Consider the following 13071-nt stretch of genomic DNA (forward strand, 5'->3'; position numbering starts at 1 on the left):
CCCGCCGCTCGGCCGAGCCGCCTCGGTCGGCCGCGGCGGCGGTAAAAATAGCAGGAAGGAATGCGGCGGGAGCGAGGAGGGCCCCTGCACAATCTAATTCATTATTGCATTCGCCTGCGTGCTTTTCCTGTGTCACGTCATGTGTTTTTATTTTGATTGAATGTTGACTGTTCTAAATTGCATTTCACGCATCGATTGTGCTTTGCAAATAAAGTCCGGAGTGCGGGGAGCGGCGCTGGAGGCGTGTTTGTCGCGGCCCTCCCAGGATCCATCCGCCATTAGCAGGATTTTTAAAGTGATTCCTACTGGAGGGTTGGAGCAACACAGGACTTCAGCTGATTAATTTGAATGCATAATCCATAGCACTACCTTTAATGGGAAAAATCCACTTGCAGATATGATGCTGGACGCCGTTAATCTGTGATGCTCGCCGCCTTCCAGGAGATTTCATGACACGAGACGCTGCAATTCTCTCATTTTGTCGCGCCGGCTTTTCCTCAAGCCGCCTCGTATTTTGGTTCTATTGTTTATCTCTATCTTTATTTGGATCTCCACTAGCTTTGGCTAAGGCCACTGCTGTTCTTCCAGTCCACACCCAACACAATTATCTTTACATTACAGTACCATATTGATCTGAATATAAGACGACCCTGATTTTAAGACGACCCCTCTTTTTCAAGACCCTTTTTTGGAAATACACTTTTTATATGGACATTCTGCGACACCAGCCCATGCTAGCTTTGAACTCAGTGCGGGGGATGTTGAGCTCTGTGGCAACTTCAAGTGCTTTCTGCTGCATCACAGCCCTCGTAACGGGCAGTCCTTCACTACGTTTCTCATTCACAAAATCGCACACCCTCCTGTCAGTCTCGCTGAATCGACCAGTTTTTGGACCACGAAAAGCCCTTCTCTGGCTGTGGGCATTTTTTAGCTCTTCTTTCTGAGACCGCCACCGTCTCACATTGCACTCAGGGCCAGGGTTAAGGGATGTTTATTTACCTCGACAGTTTCGGAGGTAACTTCAGAAAGCGTCCAACTGACAGCCGGAGCGGCATGTCAGCTGGCTGCCACATTCAACCGGGTGGCGGCGCACACCGGCCGGCCCACCTGATACCGGCCGGTGCCTCGTTCGGCACCGCGCCCACCCGGTCAGGTCTGCTGGATCTGACAGGTGCACGGCGCACACAGACTGCCATATATACCTTTCATCATAAATCAACTTTTGTTTATACGCGGTTGCAGCAGCACCATGGACAGCGACACAGACAACATGGTTGATTATTGATTGTGCAACACGGCCATTCGCCGGTAATCACGCCGCGCATTAAGCGATTTTGCGGAGGCAGGAGGAAAGTTGCATGACTTACATTGTATCCACGTTTGCACGCTGCGTGCGTGACCGTGCATGTGCTCGTGCATGAACGCCCGTACCGTGCTGGAGCACACCCCTTCCAACCGTGCCAGAGCGGGGGAAGGGTGCTGTATTCAAGCACAGAACATATGCAAGTACAATACATGTGTATTTGCTTAGACCCCCAGTATAAGACGAGGGCGTTTTTTCAGGGCATTTTCGATGGAAAAAATATTGTCTTATATTCAGATCAATACAGTATATTACAAAAAACACACACCACACAACAAAACACAAACACCAACCAAAAACAACTCACACCAATCTACAAAATAAAGACAAAAACCTATATACCTTTTAATTTCATTATACAACCTGTTGTATAATGACGAATAAACTTCCTTGTATTCCTTGTATTCTTTGTATACAGTTCAGGACCTAGTTCACATTAACTGTACCTCCGGAATGTAGCTATTAACCTAATTCATAAATGGTCAGATGGTCGGGTATATATCAACATACGTTAGATGTGATTCCAGTATATTGCATTTACAAAAACATAACTTGGATTTCATAAAGTTCATCAAACTGACACTAATTACTTACTTACTTACCCAGCAGCCACAACTAAACATCAGCAGACCCCGAGAACTGTTTTGCTAATAAATTCTCTTTCAATAAATGTATATTTGTTTTTTTCTTGAATGACACGTCCCGGCAGAGCATTCCATATCACCATGGCTCTAAACATGACCGTACTTTTCATCTTGTTAAAGTAAATCTACCTTCCTGTACTTTTTACTATAGTTTCTATCGTTGCTGATGCGGACTGCACTGTTTCTATTTGCTTTTATTCTGTACTCTGTCTGTTTATGCTTATTCGATGTGGATTTTATTGCTGTGAAGCACTTTGGATGAAAGGTGCTATATAAATAAAGTTTTATTATTATTATTATTATTGTTATTATTACTTCTATTTCACTTAGGGTTAGGGTTAGGGGTTCATACTTTTCCCAGAATGCCTTTCAGAAACCACCAAGAGAAGGAGATTCCAGCAGAAAATAGATAGATAGATAGGTAGATAAGTATACATTATTGATCCCAAACTGGGAAATTCACACGTTACAGCAGCATCATCAATAAAAACATAAAATAAAAAAAAAAATTTAAAAATTACCATTAAAATTAAAAGTATATAATGCTGTGTTCCAGACAAAATCGGAGGTGGGGAATTCCCACTTGATGTTTGGGACTTCCGATGAGCAAGCAGTGCGTCGTTGGAGCTTGAAATGATGTCGGACGCGACGACACGCTTTCGAGACGACACACTTTCTAGCGAGCCGTTACCGACTGGCTTATCGAGACAATGTTTTGTGATTAATTTATGTGGTCTCTGCGAGAAAAACATGTTTTATTAACGCGTCTGCTGGGAAATACGCCGCATCTCGTACTTGGCCTTCGCCTTTCGCACAAGATTCCTCGTTGAAACTTCCACTTCAAATGGCATTTCATTGTATTTTGTCCCATTTGTATTTTTCACTGGCATCAAACCTGATGATCACGGCTGGTGTTTACCGCACTGCAGCGGAGGAGTTCTGTGCAGGAAGGAGAAAAACACACCAACAAACAACGAAATGCAAGAACATTATCGCCGGTAGCTGTTTTTCTTAACGGTGTAAAATGTTTCAGGATGGAGTTTTTTTTTTTTTTTTTTTTTTTTCTTGAGCCAAAACCCCCCACACACCTCACCTGGACCTAACCCTTATTCTTATCGCGGAGTCGAAGCTCTAATCAGACCCCAGAGGAGGCGAAGAGCAGCGAAACTTGACCTCACTTGGAAAAACTTCATCACTGTGAAGGTCTGAAACTCAAACTAGCTCTCACGAGGACAGAAACGCAAGAACACACACACACACACACACACTCCAGAACGCACACGGAGTCCAGCATCACCCACGTATCTCTGTGCAAAAAAAAAAACAAACACACAAAGCCTCTCTGTCTCCAAAACAAATTGACTATGGCTGCACCGGGCAGCTCCCAGGTGTAAATGTGCATAGCTTAAAAATGTGAAGCCGGGCGAGCGATGCTGAAAAACAGCGTGCACGCTCAGCGAACCGTCAGGGAAAAAAAAAAAAAAAAGCCAGAAAAAAAGAATTAAAGACAGTTTGCGCTTACGAGATGAGGGGTCTGCGGCAGAGCACCAGGGCGTCGTACAGCACACACACTCCAAACACGGTGATGCCCGTCTCCTTGACCAGCATGGCGCACGTGCCCAGGAGCAAACTGGCGACCAGGGAGCACACGGACACCGTGGAGGGAACGGCGTCCGCGGAAACACACACACCTACACTCCTGCAGAGAGAGAGAGAGAGAGAGAGAGAGAGGTAAAAGACAGAAAGGAATTTTATAATGACAGAGGATTACACACTGGCCTCTGCACAGTCACACTCTGGGACTCCCTCGGAAAGAGAAGGAGAACCGGAAGAGGTCAGGAAGGCAAGATATTGTTCACGCAGCGTAATGGTCATTTTATGGGATAATGAAAGCAACTGAAATTAATTACGTAATTACCTTAAATCTGTGGGTCTGTCTAATTTGCAAGGACACTTCCAAGAGGGACAGTATTTTTTTAGGAGATATGGCCACTTAGGACTGTCTCATTACGGCTGCAAGAGCAGCGCACGTTCCAGGAAGGTTCCTCCGTCGGGCGGAAACCTCGAGCGATTCCTCCGGTGGATAATCCATCAGACTGTACGGCGAGCAAAAAAAAAAAAAAAAACCCTTACAGCCGCTCGTTTTAATGGTGGGAAAGACGCTTCACTTAAAGGCACGTTAGTAATAAATTCACTGTGCTGATGTCGCTGGACCAGGCGCCTCCTTTTCCCGGGGAGTCTGTTCTTGCGATCGCTTGATTTTGTTCAAAAACACGAGGAACAAGGCGATCCGGAAGTGAGCGAAAAATTTACAGGGACATAAGCAAAAAAAAAAAAAAAAAAAAAAAAGGAAAAAATTGGGGAAAAAATTGGGAAAAAAATTGGGAAAAAATTACAAGATAACCCTGAAAATTAGGAGAAATATTTGTACAAGAAAAAAAAATTAAATTTACAAGAAAATTACATTTAAGATGGTGTTCGGTTTCTGTCCGCAAATCACAAATTTTTGCTTCCAAAAATCTGCTCACTTTATTCTAACGCAGCTTTCCACTAAACTTGGAATTAGGAGAAATACGACTTCCTACTTGGGAAAATGCAAAGGAATACCGATTATAGGAATTATTATAGGAATACCGAACTCAAGGTTTTAGAGTTACAGAGCAGATCTGAAAGGTCCAAGTTTTGCTCTCACTGGATTTTTATTTGAAAACACGTTCAACTATTGTCTTTATTATACAACGGTACAGATTTATAGCAGTGTTTTCTTAGCACCGGCAGTCATTAGCTGGCCAGAGTTCATAACCTTTTGAACAGCGTATCAGCATCACAGGAGCAACCTCCCTAATTTGGTCCCAAGGTGACAGGAAGCTTCCTTGCAAATGAGACAGACCTCAGAAAAACTTTATTTATCCCCGCAAGAAGATTGCTTAGTCACAGTTGCTCAACACAAAGTTAGGAGAGAGTAGCAACAGGTAAAAATTACTAGAAAATAAATTTTAAAAAAAAGGCAGTAAACATAATATATAGTAGGTGAATGGAAAATTGTGCAAGTCCAGTATGAACAACAGTGCAAAAAAGAAAAATTTACCATAATGTGTAAGAGTAGAAATTTAGAAATGTCACTCGCAGGCGTCTCAAATTAGGTCCATCTCACTTACACAGGGAGGAGAATGTGCTTTAATCATGCATGTGTGTGTATGTGTGTGTGTGTGTGTGTGTGTGTGTGAGTGAGAGAGAGAGAGAGAAAGAGAGAGAGAGAGCGCCTGCTGGGCGTGAGGCTGGTGTGGAGTCATCTTACCTAATATAGGAGAGGAACGTCAGCAGAAACAGCAGACAGGCCAAGACGTCGGCCCTGCCCACGATACCAGACACCTGCAAACACACACACACACACACACACACTTGAGATTATTCCTGTGTCTGACAGCTGTGGTGAAGAGCCAGAGCTGTACATCCATAGGGGAGATTTCCATGTGGAGCCCATTATGTTGCTACGCTACAGCGCCATGCAAAACTTGACCCGCTGCCCCGCAACGCTCTGCTTTTCTACAGCCTTGGCGCTCTCATATTTGGCTTTCAAAAGTGTTTGCTCATGCTTTAAAATATGGCAATAATACCTGAGAGGAACATTATCATGATTACAGGCAAGGCCTTACCCCCATAATAACGGCCAAGAATGTCCTCAAGGGTATTATGGCTTTTATATAATGGACACCGACGCACGTGTGCAGTCTGAAAGCTTCTTAAAAAACGCAGGAGGAGACGAGAACGATCATTAACTCTCTCCCTGGAGTCCAGAAGAGCTGACGGAGATTAGATGATGACATTCGGTGTGCTCAAACATTTTTTTTTTTTTTTTTGTCGTGTAAGTGAACTTGCCCCACGTTCCTTCAGCCGGCCAACCCGCCTCCCTACATCCGGATCCCGAGATCGGCACTTGCAGGCTCACAAACTTTGCGGCGCGTTCCCGATGCCCTCGTGAGGGATCGGGGGCCGTCCTGCTGGGAAAGCCGCAAGTGCATGTGAGGGCTCTCTTGTGGATTTCTGCAGAAATTTCATCAACATTTTCCACTGAGTCCGCAATTCTGCAGAAGCTGCTTGAGGGAATATCTCACAGTCCATTGAATTGGGACGCTGGGAATTCCAGGCGTAGGAACAAAACAAAGACAAAAAAAGGAGACATGGAAGCGGTTTGGAAGGGGTTTGGGCCTTTTTCTACCTCAGTTAGTAATTTCCTACATTTCCCAGAATGCCCTTTGACGAGCCCAAGAGAAAGCCTGAAGTTATTGCATTCAGCACACGGAGGTGGACAGATCGATAAGTGATCGCAATCATGTTTCAACTGCAAGACAGTTATTTTATTATTTTAGTTGAGAAAAAAATACACCCCTGACTCCAGAACACAACACATTTTGCGGCTGCAGTGCATTCTGGTCTATTGAGCCGGCCATCAAAGAAGAAATAGATAGATAGATAGATAGATAGATAGATAGATAGATAGATAGATAGATAGATAGACAGATACTTTATTCATCCCGAAGGAAATGCACAGTTTTCAGCAGTATCCACAGAGTACAAGATTAAATAAATAAAAAATAAAGAATAAAAAAATAAAGAATAAAAGATGACACTCGAGATCTAAAGATCTAAGTACCCAATGTGCAAAAAAACAATGTGCAAAAAAACAAAAAAAACAAAAAAAACAAAAAAAAACAGTGTGCATCGATGTATACAATGTGCACAGATGTGGGCAATGTGCAAATTTACAGTATAAACAGATGATAAATAGCAGCAAGCAATATATACACTATAGACAAGGAATATATAAAAAAGAGAGATATGAACAAATTAGCATGTCTGTGTCTTATATCATGGATTTCTTCCATTTTTTATTGTAATACTGAAGTACATGATGCCAAAATCTGATGTCTGTAATTGATTCTTAGATAGCTGCAAAAACTGCTGTCAAAGTCTCATGAGCTGTGATTTTTTTTTTTTTTTTGTGACATGACATCACCGCATCACCAACGTTTAGCCAGTTATCTACAAAACTAAGAAAAAATATACCACCGAAAAACAAGGACAGCTGCTTTTAACCGTGTTAAAACTCTTCAGGGTGGATTTTTTTTTTTCCCTTTAAAGCAGAGCTGGGCATGATTTATGGGAACGATCAGCATGACTGGAACGTGTCTTTGACCAATCCGGTTCCTTCGCTGAAAATACCCATTGTAAAACACTGGCTGGACCGGGCTGGGGCACTGCTATAAACCAGATAGGAAATTTATAACAGCTGGCGAATTTTGGCTGTCTGCTACGCTCTACCAGGTTCAGAAACCCTGAGCGGCTCTAATGTCCCAGCCAGCTGGAGCGCTGTGAAGTATATCACACGCCGTGGCTCAAAGTGTGAGCGTCCTGTCCTCAGAGGGATATACTGTATGTGCTTTATATCTTCTCAAATTGAGCGGTGTTGCCGTATAAAGCCGATCTATCAGCCGCGGCGTGTGTGTCCTTCAGGGCTGTGTGGTCGTTTTCCGAGGTGTGCGGAGGCGCTTTTTGTGTCTGGCTGAGCCGCAGTCAGTCAGGCGGCAGCCACAGCACGGCGGACAGGTAGTAAACATGTCCGACAGACTCTGATAAAGAGCAGGCTGGCAGAGGAAGAGGAGGAGGTGGAGGTGGAGGAGAGATGGAGGGAGGACAGAGGGAGAGGAGAAAGAGGCGGAGAGATGAGGGACAAAGGAAATGGAGGAGGATGGACTTTGGACGTGTTTATGCTCTTTAATGAAACGTCTCATAAAAACAGGGAAAGGACAAAAACACCGTAGAGAACTCAAACACACACACACACACACACACACACACACACACACACTCAAGTGATAGAAGGGCACAGTAAGTGAACAGGAAGGGGACGAGAAGAAGTGGCAGATCAGCTTCTGCCATGAAAATTTTTTATGTGCATTTTATCTGTAAATTTGTAAATATCATCTTTTCATCACAATTTTGCTGACACTTCAGTGATTTATCATGTATTTCTCTAATCACTTTTTTTTTACCACTTTAATCTCTAATTTCATGTATTTTCAACAGTGTGATGACAGCAGAAACACACCTCCTGCAAAAGATGCACATCATGTTTTCAAATTGAGCACGCTGCGACGTTAAAGGGATATTTCGTCCAAAAACCATAGGCCCTCTATCATTTACTCACCCTAAGTTGTCCTGAGTGTCTGACAAATAAAGCTTTTAATCTCGTGTCTAATGGAGAATGAGGGATCCCAAAACTGCATCCATTTCTGTCAGAGTGCGGCTGGAGACTTCAAATCCTCGGTCTTGTAAAGAGTGTCGACGTAGCCAAACAAACAAGCCATAAGCGGCTCTTTAATTATCCAATGAACCTGCAGGCCAGTCATGCACAGGTGGTTGTGCACAAGGTATTTTTTTTCCAGAAGAGGGTTATTTAGTATTGTTTTACTGGAATTTCATTGGTTAGCAAATGAGTGGAGAGCCAACAGCTGGATTACGCTGCACAAAAAGTTTGAGAACTGAAAAAAGAAAATTTTCATATCATTTTTTGTCGCTGTTTATCAAACTCACCAATCAGCTTCATTCTAAACAGAAACAGCTGCAGGTAAAACTGTAAAACTGCAAATCCGGCTTCACGAGGGGCAATCCATCATCAAAAGTAAGCAAAAGCACTCACTAACTTTTTCAACATTTTCCTTTTTGTTGCTTCAGGTTAATTAGATGCATTAACGATGTAACATACCTTTTCTCTTTGAGTTTTTGCCTTCCCATGTGATCAAGGCCTAAATGCACATTTATGACCTTGTCTATATAAATTATTATTATTATAAATCTCTACTGTCATTGTAGTTACTATTATGATCATTTCAACTTGCTTTGACAACACGTCACGCTATAAGAGTGTCACACACGCCCTCAGTGACCCTGGAGAAGACAGTGTGCTGTCATAACGTCGAGTTTCTATATCAAACAGCATCAGAGCTGGATGGTGTGTCGACTCTCCTCTTCGTCACGCTGTCAGGCCAAGTGAAGCCCGCTGCGTCGAATGGAGTGGCCTGAGAGGAACGGGGGGGGAAGATGTGATGGAAAGGCAGAGTTAGGAGGTGAGCGAGGAAGGAGAAAAGAGAGGAATGAATCGGCGAGCGGAGGAGGAGGAGGAAGGATGGACCGAAGCGGGGAGGAAGGCAGGAAGAAAATTGATTCTGGTGCTCGGGAGAGTCTGCAAATATATACCAGCCTGTCCAAAATCATTTCAAGCGGCATCACAGCGCTTCACTGTCAGTGTGTGTGTGTGTGTGTGTGTGTGTGTGTGTGTGCTGGCCTATAATGACTAAATGGACAGAGCAAGTCTGATAGCAGCTCCTCTTCCTCCGCCGGCGTAATCTGTTTACCGCTGCTCGCATGTCTAACGTGTTATTATTCATTTTATGCGTGTGTGTGTGGAGGGAGAGGATCCACACACCGATATTTTATTCATGCAGAGACAGTGAGTGAGCGAGAGAGAGAGAAGGGGGTGGGGGAGGTGGACTCCCTACCCCCCCCTTCCCCCCGCCTCCCCTCCACCCCCCTTCCTGCTCTTCACTTTCATCTTCCACCTCTCTGCCACTCCTTCGATCTGTCTTCATCCCTCCCTTCTGCCCTCCCTCCTCTGTTCCCTCTTTGCTTTCATCTCCGTCCATCCTGGCCTCTAAAAGTACTGCTGGGTGACTAAGCAAGTGTCCTTTCAATGCACACACCTACACACACACACACACACACACACATCTACACACACACACACCTTTATCTCCGCACTCAGAGACCATCCAGGATGTAAACAATCACCTTTCATCTCACTGTTTCCATGAAGATCAAACTGTGTGTGTGAGTGCATGCACATGCAGATATACACACATCTGTGTGTGTGTGAGTCCTGTGCGTGCGCATGCATGTTGTGTGTGTTGGAAAAATGAGACTGTGCCAGAAGCATACACACTACCTAACATCCCTGTGCATGTTCTGCAAAACCCAGCGTGCACAGCCACGAATACCAAAGCACAAGCTCACAGCCGCTCTATATGTGTGTGTGTATGTGTGTATGTGTGTGTGTGTGTGTGTGCAATGTGTATGTGTGGTATGCATGAAACACACATCTCTGCTCTTCCAGAAAGCTCTGAGCTCCACCCCTCCAGCGCTGCAGCTGCTTCCAATAGAAGGGTCTTTGAGACACACCCTTCCCCTGAAACTACTATACGGGACATTTGGCTCTCATCTGTGTGTGTGTGTGTGTGTGTGTGTGTGTACATGTGTGTGAGTGTGTGTGTGTTGAGTGAGCATGAGTGTGTGAGTGTCTGGTGGAGATATCAAAATGATCGTGACCTCGTAACCGCACACTCCCACAAACATTTACTACAGACACACACACACACACACACACACACACACACACACACACACACATTAAGGCAAATTACATCATTACACTGTAATGAACTGCTTGTTAACCAAAGAGCCAACTCTTGCAAAAATCAGCTATCTGCAATGTAACTTTTGCATTTCTGCGCCTGCATTCTTTTCATTTTTTTTTTTTTTTTTTTTTTTTTTTAATTTGCTGGTGTGTTTTTCTCCTTCCTGCTGATAACTGGATGAGCATCACACAAGATATTTCCAGCACCGCAACAACAGAGCCTGATAGCAGGAAATTTTCCAGGCATCTGAAAACATCAAAAGTAAACGCCAGGTTTTGGTGTCAGCTCCTCAGAATCAAAGAACAAGAGGCTTTTTTTTTTCTTTTGTTTTTTGTTTTTTTCAGCGTTTTCAACAATCACAAAAGGAGAAATCCATCGCAGGAGAGGCAGAGAGAATAATTCCTCACACTGACAGTCACCTCGATAGACCAGAATGCAACGCAGCCACGTGACGTGTGTTGATGCTCAACTTCTTTCAGATGGAAAACCTCCACTTCCCATGTTTCCTTCTCTCTGTCCACTAGTCCAGTCATTTTATGACTCAAGGTCAAACAAATTGCAACAGAAGCAAACTCAACTGATTTTGTATCCTCAGTTTGTCCTGAGTGAGGGAAAAAAAAGCCCCGAAGAATCCCACTGAGAAAGTTTCAAAAAAGACCAAAATATAGCCCATTCAAACGCCTATTAACTTTTTTTTCATGTGAATAGGGTAAAAATTTTAACCTTTAGGTATCACCATGAAAATTGCTCAGTTGATTACTTACCTTAAGACAAATAAAAAATGTATTGCAAGTTTGTTGACATTGTTTATTGACATGAGCAAATGGTGCATATTTGAATTATGTACACACTAATTTGCATAAACGCTACAACAGATATAAACCTTGGGTATAGCCAGGTGAAAATCTCATAATCAATCCTGTTGACAGGTAACAGTCAAATACTAAACATTAAGGTCTGAATGGAACCCATTTAGGCTGCCAGTGAACATTAAGGAAGAAGGAACTTAAAACAGTCTTTAACAATTATCATTGCAGCATGTCATAAGCTCCACTAAGGTGGTGGCAATCTTGAAAAATGGCAGCCATTTTGAAATTTCTTAGTGGTTACTTGTCAAGTGACCCATGGAGACAGCTCATCCCAATTTTCATGCAAGTATCATAAGAAGATCACTTTATATGCCCTCTGTAGTAAAGCTGTGGAGTTTATGCAAATTTATGCAAATTAGCTCATGTTACTAAACAATTTCAAAAAACTTGCAATACATTTTTTATTTGTCTTAAGGTAAGTAATCAACTCAGCAATTTTCATGGTGATACCTAAAGGTTAAAATTTTTGCCCTATTCACATGAGAAAAAAAGTTAATAGGCGTTTGAATGGGCTATGTTTTGGTCTTTTTGGAAACTTTCCCCCAGTGGGATTCTTCAGGGCTTTTTTTCCCTCACTCAGGACATGTCGAGGATACAAAATCAATTGAGTTTGTTTCTGTTCCAGTTTGTTTGACGTTGACCCCTTATTTGGCTTTGACTACACCTGCATGTATCCTTGATGAAGCCTCTGTATTTCTTTAATTTCCAGTTTTACCACAGGGAGATAAATTCAGTAATTCTGTCGCCAGCAGAGTATACTCTACTGTATGTCCCAAGGGGATAAAAGGATGGAATAAATAAGCAGTCGGTGAAATATGGCGCTCTCAGAGACAATATTGATTCCCGTTTTTGACTTGAGACCAATGAGAGGACGGTGGGCGGGTCTTATCCGCTCCCACCTCAGAATGGACGGCAATACATCAATATCTCATCAATACCGTGACATGAAACTAGATATCATGTGGGAATTGAGATGTTGCCCATGTCGTGATATAAAGGCTGCATTACAGTAAAGAGATGCTGTTTTGTTAACTTACTAGACTGTTGTGGCTGCTTGTCTCTGCCTGCTTGGTCATCATATCTACATTACTGAAGATTGTTTGGCAAAACTATAGCGTGGTGAAGTCCCACCCCTTCCGGTGGACCCCCATGGGACCTCTCGGAGCGCTAAAAATGAATATTGTTCAATGGACAGAAAATAATTATTTTCTGGTCCCCCCGTCGTTTTGCCATGGATTACACAAATGTTGTTTATAGGCTTAAATAACAAATTTTCATGTCAAGAGTTTGACCGTTTATTGCGCCATTGTTCAGTTAAATGCTGCTGAGAAAACACAATTAGAAAGACTACATGCTGTGTCGCGTATGTCATCGCCGTTTCCCTCCATCCAGATTCAAGTCAAGATGCCGGTGTGTTTTGTTCCCGATTGTCCGCGTCTCCGAGGCCCGCCCGACGGTGGGGTCCGCTCGCCCTCCCGCCCGGCCCGGCGCTCTGTCGGGCGGAAAAACTCAGAACCTCAAAAACTCAGCGCGGAGCAGAGAAATCGCCATGTCTGTTGTAGGCTTCCAGTGCGGGTGGTGACGTATATCATTCGCACCGAGAGCAGCGAAGAGTTGTAGTTCACAAAGCGGGCTCACACAAAATCTAACATTATTAATATTCTTCGCACTAAATTGTAGTCTTCTTTGCGTGAAAAATTATATTTAAACATCCCAAACAACAT

General features: G+C 43.4%; 1 protein-coding gene across 1 annotated transcript in view; it reads right to left on the reverse strand.

Moving 5' to 3' along the window:
• The window catches only part of tmtc1 (transmembrane O-mannosyltransferase targeting cadherins 1), a 120382-nt gene that overhangs the window by 85215 nt on the left and 22096 nt on the right, over positions 1-13071 (reverse strand). Inside the window, exons 3-4 of the mRNA XM_030046228.1 lie at positions 5306-5379; positions 3530-3706 (exon numbers count right to left, since the gene is read on the reverse strand). Coding sequence (XP_029902088.1) covers positions 3530-3706; positions 5306-5379 — 251 coding nt within the window. The remainder of the gene's footprint in view (positions 1-3529; positions 3707-5305; positions 5380-13071) is intronic.

The sequence above is a fragment of the Myripristis murdjan genome, chromosome 23 (assembly GCF_902150065.1).
Source record: "Myripristis murdjan chromosome 23, fMyrMur1.1, whole genome shotgun sequence".
Classification (NCBI taxonomy): Eukaryota; Metazoa; Chordata; class Actinopteri; order Holocentriformes; family Holocentridae; genus Myripristis; species Myripristis murdjan.